The sequence below is a fragment of the Pelodiscus sinensis genome, chromosome 1, assembly GCF_052426305.1.
Source record: "Pelodiscus sinensis isolate ZL-2025 chromosome 1, ASM5242630v1, whole genome shotgun sequence".
NCBI lineage: Eukaryota > Metazoa > Chordata > Testudines > Trionychidae > Pelodiscus > Pelodiscus sinensis.
The window spans coordinates 215,541,289-215,557,618 of record NC_143052.1 but is presented as its reverse complement, the minus strand read 5'-3'; the positions used below and the strand labels follow the sequence as shown (position 1 = coordinate 215,557,618).

The 16,330-nt window shown below is 39.5% G+C and overlaps 1 protein-coding gene across 7 annotated transcripts in view; it reads left to right on the top strand.

The window, feature by feature from the left end:
- REPS2 (RALBP1 associated Eps domain containing 2) overlaps positions 1-15,457 on the top strand; it is a 142,536-nt gene extending 127,079 nt beyond the window's left edge. For 5 of the 7 annotated variants that reach the window (XM_006113356.5, XM_006113355.5, XM_006113358.5 and 2 more), the window contains 4 exons: positions 2,126-2,209; positions 7,581-7,726; positions 10,864-10,972; positions 12,925-15,457. In XM_006113356.5, the coding sequence (XP_006113418.3) occupies positions 2,126-2,209; positions 7,581-7,726; positions 10,864-10,972; positions 12,925-12,993 (408 nt within the window). In that variant the 3' untranslated portion in view covers positions 12,994-15,457. The remainder of the gene's footprint in view (positions 1-2,125; positions 2,210-7,580; positions 7,727-10,863; positions 10,973-12,924) is intronic. The other 2 variants (XM_006113357.5, XM_014568624.4) reach the window with 1 other exon arrangement.
- The last annotated feature ends 873 nt before the right edge of the window (positions 15,458-16,330 follow it).

Below are 16,330 nucleotides of genomic sequence, written 5' to 3'. Positions count from 1 at the left end.
GCACTCATATTTATTAAACTAAATCTTGAATGTTACAGAAATGTTTCACACTTGCATTTGCAGCAGTCTCCTGAGTTGCCAGCTGATGGCTGTCCTTAAACTCTTTTTTTAACAAAAGTTCAAATTTAATTAACTCTAACAGACAACTCCTCGGAACGTTAAATGTTCAGTGTCTTCAAAACTTCCACAAGTAGTTCTCATCTTCCCTTCTCCTGCTGTCATTTTGATGAAGATCTGATTCCAAGTTACCAAAAAAGCAAAGACTGTGCTTAGAGTGCTCTTAATTTTGGAGTAAGCCTCATTGAAAACAAGTATAGAATGGGGTTCCTTTGGGAAAGCTGAGTTATGCTGAAATAAAATAGGGAATAGACTTATGGCATCATCATTATGGCCTGAGACAAAGATGTTCCAAAATAAGGAGCATGTACTATGTAAAATAAAATAAGAAAATGACTACTGGCAACTCGAGCAGCTTTCTGTAGCAGCTTTCTGCAACTTACTGCAGCTTTCTGTATTGTATACTTGGGTGATAGATTCTAAACCTAGTTAACTAATTAAACAAACCTTAAGGATTAGCTAAGCTAAACTTTTTTTTCTAGCAACATCCATCATAACAAATAGCTTAGAAATTTACTTGTTAAATGACATTAATACTAAAAGGCACAGAGAGAGTCTTGAAGAACGATGCATTGCAAAGTTGATCCACATCGTACTTCATACATATCCGCATCTTCCTTCACATCATTTTCTTCCAATAAGCAGTTTTCCTTAAGATGTTTCAGTCTTGCAATGAATCCCTGCATCATCTTCTTGCACTGCTTACACTTGAAACATTTTCTTTTTTTACTGAGGGAACAAATTTCTTCAAAATATTCCCAGAAAGGGTCTCTCTTACACCCAGAAACCATGACGGTTTTTCTGTGGCAAAAGAGTGGGGGAATATAGGAACCTGCGTGTGTGTGCCAAATAATGACTCCCCTTTTTCTTTCCAGTCCATTCCACTGTTCCTTTCTATGTTCCCTCCATCCTTTCTTAGGGTATGTCTACACTGCCGCCCTAGTACGAACTACGGTGGCTAATGTAGGCATTCAAACTTGCAAATGAAGCCCGGGATTTAAATATCCCGGGCTTCATTTGAATGTTCCCAGGAAGGTGCCATTTTTAAATGCCCGTAGTTCGAACTACCTGCCCGCGGCTACACGCGGCATGGACTAGGTAGTTCAAATTAAAGCTTCTAATTCGAACTACTGTTAAACCGCCTTGCAGGAGGAATAACTAGTTTAGACATACCCTGGGTTAGGAGACCTAGGGGACCTGATTGGTCCTGAACAAGGGAGGTCCGACCTGTAATTCTTTAACCAAGATGGCAGCATGCCTCTTTTCCTTTGAGGCCTTTGTCCATTTTGCTGTATGCTCAGCTGGCAGCAATTGGGATGGAAGAGAATTCAGGGGAGCTAAACTGTGAGGTGCAGAGTATCCTCAGCTCCATTTGAAAAGGTGGCACTCTCTCCATAGAACCATAGAATATGTTCTATACTCTCATTCAGTGAGCTCCAACGTTGCTTCCAAACCATAGTCCTCTTGTATGGTGGTATGAAGCTGAATCTTTGTCCTATTGAAGGGAACTCCTAGGATGATGATTGCAGCATTTAAATGAGCCATTTAATCCAGGAGTTTTTGGAGGATGGAGGTGTTACAGCTTCTACAGAGGGAACAGAAAAATAATTAGCCTCGTTTTAATTTTCAGTCTAGTCCAGAGGTCGGCAATCCTTGGCGCATGGCCCATCAGGGTAATCCGCTGGTGGCCTTTGGGACATTTTGTTTACATTAACTGTCCTCAGGCATGGATTCCCACAGCTCTCAGTGGTCGCGTTTCCTAGTGACATTTCTAGTGTTTTGCAAAAAAATTTCTCGTTTTCTTATCATAGTAAGATTTTTCAATGATTTAATTAAAAATATAGAAAAGATGCATGTCATTCACTTAGCTGTCACCCTAACTTTCCCCCTCAGAGTTAAATTGCTGAAGTAACTCTCCTTTTGTGTGTAGTATTTGCTTTCATTGTCTTTATTGTACATGACTGCTAGTCATTTTCTGGGTGTAGCAGTGACTGATTTGTTGTTACAGACAGAACAAGTATCTGAGATTGAATTACATCCTCAGATGAATAGAGCCCCATTGCAGACAGAAGAAAGTAGTCCAACGAAAAAGGTAAGGCCAATATGTCTAATGCTGTTGTCAAATGCTCTGCCTTTATCTTTTTGCCTTCATCAACTAACCTTAGTTGTTTTAAGTTTTAAAGCAATTAAATGGAGGCATAGGGTTACATTTTTACATGTTTATTTTTTGTGGAGGTCAGGACACTGGGGACATTCACTATCAGCTCAGCTAAATCTTTAAGAAAGCTTTCAATCCACACATCAGTGCATGTGCATTAAGAAAAAAAACAACTTGCCATTTGTTTACAATATAAACACATGGGCCCTTAAAGAAATGGGGAGAAGTGATCAATGAAGTCTGGTCCTCATTTCCTTCCAGACCTTCTAACATGAAACATTTTAAAAATCTGATATTAAGGGTCCAGCATCTTTCACTACTTTATTAGTGCTCAGAATTTCTTGTATAATATGCATAGAATTGTAGGACTTAGTTTAAAACATGAATTAAAGGTTTTATATGCTTGCAGGCATATAAAATAGATACAGTGTAACTACAACTTTGCATTTTCTAGGATTGAAACAACCTGGTCCCATTGACATCTTTGGGAATTTGACTTCAACTGGTCTATGATTTCACCCATCCTCTTTTAGGTTTCCCTTTCAGGTTTCCCGTCTTTAGACTTGTGAAACAACAAGAGGCATCTCTCTTCTTACTGTAGGTGCTTCTGACAAATGCTGGGAATAGAAAATACCCCCCAATGTGTACTAAATAATTAGGCAGCACATACAAATAAACCAGCCCTCAACTTTCTTCTCCCCTGAGTATCTTCCCCTAACAACAGTTGCTTCTTTGATTATCTTCCTGAAAAGATGGGCTTTGCAGCATGCCAGGAAGATCAACACATTCTGGCTATTGCAGACCGAGAGAGAGTGACTCCACAGGACCGTCTTATTTCACTTTCCGACTACTACCTTTTGGAATCACACCTTTGTTTTTGAGCCAGCATTCTAAGCCTCAGTCCTTTCCAAGATCAGTAGTGTGGGCCGTTGGTTTTTTTTAGGAGTTAGAGGCCTAAGATCTCCAATAATACTTCACCAGGTACTAGTGCACACAGACATTACATAGTATCTATGTAGGACTGGTGTATGACACAGTGTGGTACCAGGAGGTGCCATGGAGGGGTGTTCTTGATAGGGAAGGAGCTGCTCTGACCTGAGAAATGGCTGTGATGATACGTGGCTGGGGGCAAGAGTCTACACAGGTGGCCTGTAGAGAGAGTTTGATTGATGTCTGGTGGATGAGGGAGCTGTTGAAACACGCCCACAGGTGGTAAAATGGCCTTCTGATGTCAATTTTCAAGTGAAAGCATACTTCCAAGAAAAACATAATAGAAAAATCAACAGTTAGAGAGGCCCCTGAGACTTCTCCTAGCCACTAGGAAAGTGAGCCACTTCATTACAGTTATAGGATGTTGTCTAGGACATAGCTGAAAAGTCCATCTAACTTGTATCTTAAAATGCTAGTTTTGGCATCGGTGTCTTACCCAGGTGTGTTTCTAACCAGATGCTCACCATTTATCTGCCTGGCATCTTCTGGCAAGCTTAGTGTGTTGTCTGTCTTTTGTTAAGTAACAAACTTCTTACAGGCTAGTTTCCAAGCTCAATTAGAAATAGTGGTATTGTCTCAGCCCAAAACAAACTACAGGGTAGAAGAACTGGTTTAAGGTTGCTTTGTGAAAGTCAGATTTCTTTTCCTCTCAGGCTACGTCTACACTACAGGGTTTTTGCACAAAAATAGGTGTTTTTGCACAAAAATCCATGGAGCATCCACATCTCAAGTGCGTTTTTGCGCAGGTAAATTTACAGAAAATCAAAAGAACAGAGGGGTTTTTTGCTGTGTAGGTATTCCTCTTTCTGTGAGGAATAACTCTTTTTTGTGCAAGAGTTCTTGCGCAAAAAGGTGTATGTGGACAGGCAATAGGGGATTTTTGTGCAAAAAGAGCCAATCCAAAAAAGCACAGGTGCTCTGGTGGCTATTCTATGAATAGCAATCAGAGCTTTCTTTTGAGAGAGTGTCTATGCAGTCCACAGCAGTGTGGGTGTGCTCTTGCGCAAAAAGTTTTTGCGGAAGATCTCTTCTGCAAAAAGTTTCTTGCGCAAGAAGCCTGCAGTGTAGACGTAGCCTCAAACTGACTTCCCCACCATCTTCCTAAGTAATGTTCTCTTGTGTTTTCACTTCTAATGGCTTTATAGTGGACCATCCCTTCACATAGAGCACTCTTGAAAATGGGGCTTTTTGACAGACGGTTATGGCTCTTTTTGCCATACTAACGAAAACAGAGATTGTGTATTTTGTATTTCCCCAGCTTTCACCCTTTTGGACATATAGAAATCACACACAGGTTCCCTAGTCATCTCACATGACATTTGCAGAGAGAGATAGTCAACCCTGCCAAGTGTGAAGCCACAGTGTGATTTGTGAAAGATCATACAATAGTTACACTCATCTGCTTCCCTGTTCAATTAAATGGTAAACATAGGTACTATTAAAATTTGGGGGGGGGGGGTGGAGGGAAGGCGAACCAGAGGACAGAGTTTTGGAAACGAGATTCCGAGTCTTTCTCCTAAAGATTAATAGTTGAAATCAAGCTCATCAATAGAGACTGACATCTATTACTATTTCATGGCTATTCAGTGAGGTTTTGGGAATGAGTTCTTGGTCTTATTTCAAATTCTAGCAGCCCGGCATCCACATTGGCGAACCCCACATCACCTCTGTGGCAGCTTCATAGGAGGCCAAGGGCTGAATGAGCATAGAGCCTGAACTACTTTCTGGCCCTAGTGGTGGGGTTACCCTTTATAGATTTGAGCGTGAGACAGGGTGGGAGAGTTTACATTGCAATGACTCATGCTGCAGCCATTTGCTATGTCAGTGGGGAACTCAGACACTAATGCTGTTAAACCAATGACTTACACAAGGACCACATTCACTCACTTTAATTAATGAACACTAAGGGACCCATCTCCATTTTGAAAAAATGCAGAACAGTATATAGGCTGAAAATGTCTGCTATTTTTAGCAACAAATATTGTGAAAATCTGGTATGTAGATGTAATCGCTCTCACCCCGGGTATGTATTTTTTTAAAAGCAGTAAGCAAATGCATTACTTATACAATGTCATGTGATTCTTTTGTGTGGTATTTCACATGTTTAAGGCAAGTGGTTTGCCATGCTGGTTTGTGTACAACAGATCCTGTTTTAAGTTTGATTTGTTTGTTTTTAGATTTTTTAAGTGGCCATTGAACTCTGTAGAATTTTGCACTGTTAGAGACTCTACCTTCTCATAATGTTAACTCTGTTCATGGCCTTAAATTTAACTTTTAATGCAAAACACCTGCAATAGCCCTCTCCTGACTACATATTGCAGCCTTGTGGGCATTTCAGTGGTTCATTTAAAGGTGTATTACTTTGTTTAATTTATTTGTATTTGTAATACAATATATTAATTGGTATTAATTGGTTCCTATGCATAAAAAGGAAGGTAGCCTTGTCCAGTGAATATGCCACTAGTTTGTATAATGAAAGCTGGGGTCTAGTCCTGGCTCTGCCAATGTCTTACTATGCAACCTTTGGCAACTCACTTTAACATTTGGTGCCTCAGCTTCGTGCTTTATGAAATGAGGGTGATAACACTATTTGCTCTCTTTGTTAAAGCACTTGGAGATTTACCAATGAAATGTGCTAAGAGAGCTACATTTTATAATAATAATTTATTATTATGACAGCCTGATACTGCAGTTGTTTTCAAGCTTTGTTTTGTTTTGTTTCTTTCCTGGGGTTAAGGGAAATAAGGACTATTTTGATTAAACTAATGAAAACATTTCTGGCATTGTTCATTAAATGCTAATGCCTTTGTCTTTTTTACTAGAGCCAGACCATGTTTTTTCATGTACTTATCCATGACAAATCACTACCCTTATATGCACTCATTCTGCAGTTATAGTTTACATATATGTCTCTGTAACCCAGTTCCTGAGCTGCCTCTAAAAGGGTATGTCTACACTACCCTCCTATTTCGAAATAGCGGGGTAATGTAGGCATACCGCACTTGCAAATGAAGCCCGGGATTTGAATTTCCCGGGCTTCATTTGCATAAGCCAGGCGCCGCCATTTTTAAATCTCAGCTGGTTCGAACCCCGTGCCGCGCGGCTACACGCGGCACGAACTAGGTAGTTCGAACTAGGCTTCCTAGTTCGAACTACCTTTACTCCTCGTGGAATGAGGAGTAACGGTAGTTCGAACTAGGAAGCCTAGTTCGAACGACCTAGTTCGTGCCGCGTGTAGCCGCGCGGCACGGGGTTCAAACCAGCCGGGATTTAAAAATGGTGGCGCCCGGCTTATGCAAATGAAGCCCGGGAAATTCAAATCCCGGGCTTCATTTGCAAGTGCGGTATGCCTACATTACCCCGCTAGTTCGAAATAGCGGGGTAGTGTAGACATACCCAAAGAGAAGGTATTTCTGGGACAAACATCATAGGCTGCAGGAAGCCTGACTTGTGTCCCAGGCAAATGCCTCAAACACAGGAGATCTGGGTTCAATTCTTGTGTGACCTTGTGCAAGTCGGTCCCTCTCACACCCTGCATCTCAGCTGTACTATGGGGCAAGGTGAGAAGTGCCTTTCCATGGCTGCTGGAGCAGACATAGCTGAGGGACAGGCGCACATCCCCTGGTGGTGGCAGGTCCAGGTTCATCTGCTCCCTGTGCTCCCCAGCTAGAGTGAGGAATGGAGCAAACAGTGCACTTTCCCCTCATCCCTGGCAAAGGGGAACAGCCAGCAATGTTCTCATATGAATCGGGGGAGGAGGGGAGTGTTGCTTCAGCCCTCCTGCCTTCTCTACAAGATACTTGGGGGTTGGGAGGCTCAGGTGTGGGGCAGTCCTGGATGGGGGGACAATACCCCCAGCCAGCCCCTTTCACCTTCCTGGTGATTCTGTCTCTCTTCTGTATGGTTTTCTGGAAAGCAATCCCATTCTGGGCACTTCCCATTTTCCTGGTACAACCAAACCCTGACCTTGGTTTAACTTACGATAAGAGGAAGCTGCACATCAAATGTGGTGGTCCTAGCTCTTACCGTTTAGGAGGAGTTCTTGGGAAAACAGACAAACAAAAAGACAAACTCTCTCAACTAGATAGTCTGCTTTTTAAAAACCACATTATGTTGTTTTAATACTAATCTAATATTACTGAATTTAGTTAAAACTGAGACAGCACAAAGCTGAGGCCATACTTCAGCAATTTTTGTCCAAAAACATTCCCTCATCATAGCCTTTTCTTTCCTTAAGTCATCATTTTAGCATGTCTTTGGATTCTGACTTATGTAAGGACTAACTTAATCTTTGGTTGGTTTTTTTTCTCCAAAGGAGATACTGCTTACTCAGCCACCCTCCAAACCAATCCGTAGGAAATTCCGCTCCGAAAATCAGATGTTGGAAACCCAGGAGCTCACTCCCACGATCAGCGTGACCTCTTCCTTGTCTGCCATCAAACCCCATCTTCCAGCTCAAAAGTAAAACACACACCTAAAAAACTACACCACGTTGCATCAAAATTGATTGGGTTGTTTTTTTCCTCATTCCCATATTTAATGATTGATTGACATAGGGCATTGGTAATGATATACAGATTTGAATTGTTCAGTTCAAATGCAGGCCAGCAGTAGTGATCAAAAATTGTTAACATCTGATAGCTGAACAGTGGCCTATTTGAAATGCATTTGATTAATTGAGTCGGCAAATATGTGCCCACATCATAAAACCTACCACTCAACTAGCCCATGTAATAAGGTGGCAGGGATCTTGTGATAACCGTAATAGCAGGTGTTTGAAGCCTGCCTGCTGTTGCTTAAGTTGTGCTCACGTATTTTGACAGTTGTAGCTTGTTAACCAATCAGGAGATGAGGATGGGGGAGATGACTCCAAATCCCTTCAGTTTTGTCATTGAAATAAGATGGGCAGTTCTCCACAGCAAGGAACTAAACTTCAAACACAATCTCAGTTACACAGGCTTTCAGAACACTGACCAGCCCCCACTGGTCAGGTGTTTGCAAATGCTGTAGCTGAGGCCAACAACAGTATTTAACTATCACTTCAGCCATAGTGTAGAAGTGCAAAAAATTCTCTGGTACAACTGATTATACTAAGCACTTCTGTTCAGTTCCAAGCATACGACAATGTTACTCTTGCTGTGTGTCTTCGCTGATGTTGAGCAATAGATAGTTGTCATCTTCCAATCCAGCAAAGAGAGGCCCAAACACTGAAAAGCAATATTTCCCAAATTTATTCTGGAGCCCCATAGGAGCCAACAGTTTCAAGATAATGAACTATAGAAACAGATCTACCAAGTTGACAGGAGTCTTGAGAAGGGCTTTGCCCTTGGCCTAGGGGAGATGTGGATCAGAGCATGATTACAATACGCTTGTGTCTAGACTGCATCCCTTTTCCGTAAAAGGGATGCAAATTAGACACATCGCAATTGCAAATGAAGCGGGGATTTAAATCCCCCCGACTTAATTTGCATAAACATGGCTGCTGCTTTTTTCCGGCTCGGAGCTTTGTCGGCAAAAAGTGCCAGTCTAGACGTGGATCTTTCAGAAAATAAAGCCTTTTCCGAAAGATCCCTTATTCCTCTTAAAAAAAGGAATAAGGGATCTTTCAGAAAAGGCTTTATTTTCCGAAAGATCCCCGTCTAGACTGGCGCTTTGTTCCGGCAAAGCCCCGAGCCGGAAAAAAGCGGCAGCCATGTTTATGCAAATGAAGTGGGGGGGATTTAAATCCCCGCTTCATTTGCAATTGCGATGTGTCTAATTTGCATCCCTTTTACGGAAAAGGGATGCAGTCTAGACACAGCCTACATGTTTAATACTCATTTCTGGATCCATCCCAAAGAGAAGAGTATAATGCCCATAAGAGTTGAGCTATAAACCACCTGGGATAATCTTACGATTGCCATGATATCTATGAGATCTAGAGTCACTATGTTGCAGCTGTTGCCAGCATGCATATTGAAAGCATAGATATTGAAGTCACCAAGACTAAAGAGTTTTATGATTTCAATAAGTCCAACAGTAAAACAGGCACAAGTGATGGGGTGTGAAAAGAGTGGTGTTGAGTCAAATTTATTTTATCCCAGGATTCCTATTCGAGGTGAGTGCAGTTGACTCTTTCTTGGGGTTTGCACATCTCTTTCAGATGAAGTTGTATGCAAAAAACAGGGCTGAGCTTAGCCCTAATCCTCTGTATCTCATCAACAGACTGGCTAGGGAGGTTGTGGAAGTTCCTTTACTGGAGGTTTTCAGAAAGAGGTTGGATAGCCACCTGTACTGAATGGTTAGACACAACAAATCCTGCATCTTGGCAGGGGGTTAGACTAAATGACTCTTGAGGTCCTTTCTAACCCTCTGATTCTATGTTTTGGGACCAGGCAATCTGAGCCAAAATCAGGTCAGCTGAGTCATCCAGTCGGTGCTTCACAATACTTTACAATGAAGCTCTTCACCGAGAGTCTGAATCTGTGCTACTTGACTTGGAAGATTAAAATAAAAAATAGGGCTCTTCTGCTTTTGGAGACCCAGCTTTGTAGGAGGCCCAAGGAAAACTGCAACACCTACTAACATCTCTAATCCTCTCTCTATGATGCACATACTTAAACTGTCTCTAAAAGGTTTGTGGCCATGTAGAGATACATGTACCCTTTGATTTATTTTATTTTATTATAAAAATGGTTAGGGGACAAACTGTAGATAAACAAATTGATGGAAAGGTGAAAAATAATAGCAAAAGGGCCAAACAATTTTAAGAAAAATGCAGAGATTCTTTTTCAAAGATCACTGTTGTTCACTCTGTTTAGTGAAAGAGTTAACTTGGGCTTTTCCTAAAGACTTGCTTCTATGTGTTCTGTTTAGATATGCATCTGTCTTAGCTTATGATGTCATTTAAAAGCTGCTGACACCTCATGTGCAACAGTTATGCTTCTCTAACCTATATTTATCATATGTCCCTTTCTGTGTTTTTTTTATCACTAACAAGATTTGTATTTAAACAAATCTTAGTTTCTTTAAGAGTCATGGACAGACAAATAAGGTTCATAATTCATCAATCTGCAGTCTCATTGTGTGTGACATCACAATCAGTTGTGGTGGAAATGACTGGTTTGAAAGTGGAAGCTTAGTATTTCAAGTATAGAAAAGGAGCAGAAGCAGTTACATTCTAGAAAAAACAAAGATTTTATTTTCATGCGGCTGTCCTTAATAATAAAAAGATACTGAAGCTAAGTAAAATTGTTTCTGAATAGAATGTTCTGTATGATTTCCATTAGACATTAGTTGACATTTTAAAACCTATGAAGTGTTTGAAAAAAATAATAGCAAGAATATTGCAGCACATACAAGTACATTGACAATAAAATAGTTGAAAAGGGCCTAAAATAAGACTATGGTTCAGATTAACAAATGATACCATTTTGCTTTTGAATAGCCATCTGATTGAGTCCTCTCACTTACATGTACGCAACATTTTCTGGGGAAAGTGTATCTTTTTCTTTTGATCAAGGTTTTGTACACATGTACATAAAGTGGATGTCTGGCCTCCTGGGGACAGTCACTGTTGAGGCTCTTTTCATTGAAATGTTTTGTATTTAACTCTCCAGCAGACAGTCTTCCAAGCAGAAGAGGGCTATTCAGACTGCAATTCGTAAAAATAAAGAAGCCAATGCAGTGCTAGCCAGGTTGAACAGCGAACTCCAGCAGCAACTGAAGGTAAGGGACACACAGACTATCACAACTACAAGGCTTGATGCTATCAGATATTTTTGCCATTGGCTAAGGATCTAGTGCCTCTATATAGATGAAATCTACTGCTTTGTTTCCAGACTCTTTTTTTGAAGCTATGCTGTAACTTTAGGGCTGAGTAGTCTATTTAAGAAAACGTGTAACCTAAGTGCAATGTTGTTGATTGAATTGAGTTTAAAAGATAATTCTTGTATTTTGAATGCTGGTAGAGCATTTAATGCTGTCTCTTCATGCATGAGAGGAGCTCAGACATAGCTTTCTTTGTCTGATCGGTTGTTATTTAGCTTCTTACATTCGGTCCTTCATTATACAAAGTCTACTTGCCTTAGATGAGCCTCTAAGAGTGACTTCATGACACTGTCCCTTGCAAGGTATTTGAGAGCTTTATTTGAGAGCTTTTAAATTGGTAACTTCCTGATAAAAATAAATTCTATTCTTTTTAATTTTCCAAACAAAGTCAATAAACTCCTTCTACTGGCGCTTCATGTCACTTATATAGATTATCGTACTTTTACGTAAGAAGGTCTGAACCGAGGCTATGTCTATTCTTCAGGCTTCTTGTGCAAGAACTTTTTGGGGAAGAGATCGTCCCCAAAAAGTTCTTGCACAAGAGCACATCCACACTGCCATGTGCGTTTGTGTAAGAAATGTGTTTTTGTACAAGAGAGTGTCCACACTGCCATGGACACTCTTACGCAAGTAATCTCTGATGGCCATTCACAGAATGGTCATCAGAGTACGTGTGCTTTTTGCGATAGGGGTTTCTTGCCCAAGAAACCCCTGGTGTCCGTCCACACACGCCTTTTTGCGCAAGAGCTCTTGCGCAAAAAGGCTTATTCCTTATAGAAAGAGTAATAACTCTTGTGCAAAAAGCCCAGTCTTTTGACAAACTGCTGTACTTTTACTTGTGCAAAAACTCGCTTGTAGTGTGGATGCTCTTGTAGTGTAGCCTGAGATCCTTTCAGAGACCATCAATGTTGCTTGCTAGTCTGTCAGCGTAATCTGCTGTTGCTTTTCCCTAAGAGGTTGAAAATGCTACTTTCTGCAGCATTTCCATCTCTAAAGGTGAGACTATATGACCAGAAACTGAAACATGATGTCTTACCTAATAGCACAGTGGATTGCCACTGCGTTTGCCTGCCTTGACTTTCTTTCCTTCCTTTAGTGTTCCTCTGCATCTGTCAGAGTCTGCATGAAAAATCCCCATTCTGTAGCAATCACATCCCATTCCAGTCACTCAACCACTTTCCTTAGAGCAGAACTGAAGTACGGTTCCATGTAAGAATTTACCATTACCATTATTCCCAAATTGTCCAGAAGGATTTCTCAGAAGTAGTGCAAGGCAGACTCTCCCGGCCAGTACTTTTGATTAATCACAATTAAGTCGCATGATTAACTCAAAAAAAATCATAATTCAAATAATTCATCACAGTTTTCATAACACTGTTAGGCAATAGAATACCAATTGAAAATTATTAAATATTTTGGATGTTTTTCTACATTTCAAAATATATTGATTTCAGTTACAACAGGATGCTAAGTGTACAGTGCTCGCTCACTTTATATTATTAAAAATAATTGCCGTGTAAAAATTATAAACAAAATAAATAGTATTTTCCAGTTCACCTCATACAAGTACTACAATGAAATCTCTTTATGGTGAACTCACTAATCACTCTGTGCTCCAGTTTCCCCATCTATAAAAAAAGAATGATTCTATTAATCTCAGTAGGTTGTTGTGAGGGCGGATTGTCCAATATACTTTCAAAGCACCGTACAAATAAAGCAGAGTATAAGTTGTACGAGCTTGAGATCTGTTGTAGATGCCAGCTGTTACTGAACTACTCTTTAATAATGCAGCATTGTATGTGTGCGTGCAACAAAAAGTTAAAGCATTCCTTTTTTTTTCTGTAATCCAGGAAGTTCACAAAGAACGAATTGCATTGGAGATGCAGTTGGAACAGCTTCGTCCTGTAACTGTCTTGTGACCTTCAGTACATTATTTAATGGCGATAAATGGACACACGTGCCAACAATTTTTTGACTGTATTAGCACAGCAAATCTGTGTATAGTTTTCACTGAGGCAGAGGCACTGGAAAAAGTGGAATCTACATTGGGTTTCTTTGCACACCACCTTGCACATTTTCCCTTGCAGATGAAGAGGTAGAGGAGATAAATGTCAAACCATAGGTTATATCTAAGAAATGAAAGCTATTTCCTACTTGTTCTTCAGGATATTACAAAATGCAGTTAACTACCAAAATTAATTGTAGTCTAAATCTGAAATTGTTAATAGTTTTAAAAGTCTATTTATTTAAAGAATTCCTGATATGTGTACTTTCTTGAAAATCAATTATTATAAGTTACAGGCATTCGGAATTCTTCTTTATATGTAAAATCCCTATTCTAACGCTGTTTCTTGGATGTTTCCGATTTCACATAGGTTTATACCAGGAGATAGTGACTGTAGTTTTAAGACACAAAAGAATAAAAATAATTGTACGGATGGTCTATATTCACAATCATGTCACTTAATTGTCTCTTTAGCACCATTTATGATTATTCATCATTTATGTCAAATATTACAGGGTTTGTGTGTTATAAGTTAAAAATCACGTGAAAATGGAGTGTTGAGAACTAAAAACCATTTAAGCTTGCTGATTTTAGACATTTTTAAAACTTGTTTTTAAGCTATATCTGCAGGGAAAATTAGAAATGGACACACTTTTCTGTATGTAATTAATGTGTACTTGTTAAGCGTATGTTCTGCTTGTCTTTGGAGACATCAGGTTTTTTTTCATATTTGTTTGCATTGGTCTATATTCCTGTTTCACTAGCTATTGCATTTGTAAAGAATCTGAACTAGATGTTTGATTTCCAAATAAAATAAATGTATGTATATGCTCTAGGTAGCATTTCTAACTGGCTATGATGCAAAGACATGGATCCTACAAGCGGCTGTCCATTGAGTGGCCTTAATACTGTGCAGGAGATGCTCCTTACAGGAGAGACACCTAGGATCTTTCCTTTTGCGAAAGGGAAAGTCAAAGTTAATAGTCCTCTGTCTGGGTCTGATCTGGGGCCAATTGAAATTGATGGACATCTTTCCATTGACTTCAGTGAACATTGGATTAAGTCCTCTGAGACTTTCTGAAAATGAAAGCTTTCTAATGAACCTTTTAGTTTTGGGGCCAAAACTCTTATAATGCATAGTTTTAGAAGAAATGAAATCAGCCTCTTCCCTTTGACATATGCCTCATTGATAAAAACATAGCATGCATACTGTCCTCTTTCTTTCCTTCCCCTCTCACAACCCCACAAGTGATGCATTATAGTCTTTTCTCAGTGATGTAAACTAACCATCTGCATTAAGTTTGCAAACGTTCTGCATACATATTTTCCTCTATTATTTGTGATGCTTTATCCATCCAGTTTTGGAATGTTCCCTAAGGGTGGGTTAGAAATAACTACCCAGTCTCCTGTCAGGATATGGTGTGAAATGAATAAATGTGAAAAAGCTGTAGTGGAATAGCAGGGCAGCCAGAAGTTTCATCAACATGTCAAACAAGAATGACATCAATGTAAATGTTTAAAGTTGACTTGGTGACGGAACAGACTCCCTTGACTGAAGTTTATATGGATTCGAAATTTATAAAACATTATTCCAATGGGGGGAGGGAAATCTTCACATTTGTAAAACTGTGCTAACTGAAAGTTGGTTAATGTTATTCCTTAGCTAGCTAACCACTGTTCATGAATTTTTGAATTTCTGACTTCTGTGTTAATGCTCTGCAGTTAGAATCAGAGTGGTGACTATGGATTGTAACTAAGTGAAGGGTGTGGTAATATCTTTTAGAATTGCATCATGCCACTGGACAAACCATCGCTTATCTAGACAACTATGCCCATGCGAAATAAAATAAATTGGACCTCCTTCTGTGGGGAGAGAACAAGTTTTGTAGCCCAAAAGCTGATCTCTCTCGCCAGCAGAAGTTGTTCCAATAAAAGGTATTTCCTCATCCCCCATGTCTCTCTCATATCCTGCGACCAGCACTGCATATGCAAATCATTCTTTTCATTTACAAAATTGAATGGTTTGATTTTTATGAGTTAATTTTTATTAATTCTTGTTTTGTTGGTTTTTACTTAACAAAATGACAATTTTAAAGGACAGAGTTGGGCAGCACTATCCATATTAGCCTGAAACATCTTTCTAGGGTTTTTTTTTGTTTTGTTTTGTTTTTGAAGATGTCAAACCTCCTTCTGTTATTTTGGGGCGGGAGGAGGGGAGGAGGAATTGTAATGAGAGTTACTACTGCTCAGCCCCTTCAAAAATCAGGGCTAACATTTTCAAAAGTGTGCTAAGTCCTATTTTCAAAAGTGACCTAGTTCTTTCAAAGCCTAAGTCCCCATTAACTTTCAGTGAGACACAAGGGAAAAATGTCAAAAGATCTAGACTCCTGAGCTTCCTACTCTTGAAAATGTGACTTTGGTTCCTATATCACACAGGCAATTTCTAAGTTTTAGCCTTAAGCTAAACTTGGCAATCATGGGTGTGTAAAATTAAGCACTTGTAATGGTCTGATTTTCAAACGTGCTCAACATCTACAAATCCTGTTGAAGTCAATGGGAGTTAAATGCTAGGAATTGTTTGGAAATCAGGCCAGTTTATTTCCATTCTAAATACAGAACATCAGACACAATGAACAAGTTATGGGGATATGTTTAAAGACAAACTATACAAACACAGACCATTGTTGAAATATTAAAGATTAACATTCTCCTGTTTTAGGATACCATGAAAATGTATATATCATCTTTTCATGTGGCTCCCATATTGTTGGATTAAAAACATCAATCATTAGCAAGTTCAGCCCTGTTGAGTTCAGAAATGTCAGTTTTCACTTGAAACATTATTTCCAAGCACAGTTGTACAGGATGGGAGATGGTTTTAATGCAGTGAACACTTCAGTCACTTCAGTAAGAGGAACTTTTTCAGCTTTCTTCTAAATATTTCAAGCTTTCTATTGTACTCAAGAGTCTCAAAGCATATCTTGTCATTTCATATATTGCACTTGTCCATACAAGCATGGTTGACAATTTTATTGAGGTGGTACCTAGCCTAAAATTAGCAATATCTCAAACCCTACTTCAGCCCTAACAACACTGGATAACAATTGTTTGCAATTACAAAACTAATCCTATTAGGTGGTTCTGATTTGGAACTCTTCACAAGTAGCTTCTGGATAACCTTAATATGGAAATTATCTCTCCCTGTTGTAGAAGGTGCTTCTGACAAGTTTAATTCCCAGATCATGACACAG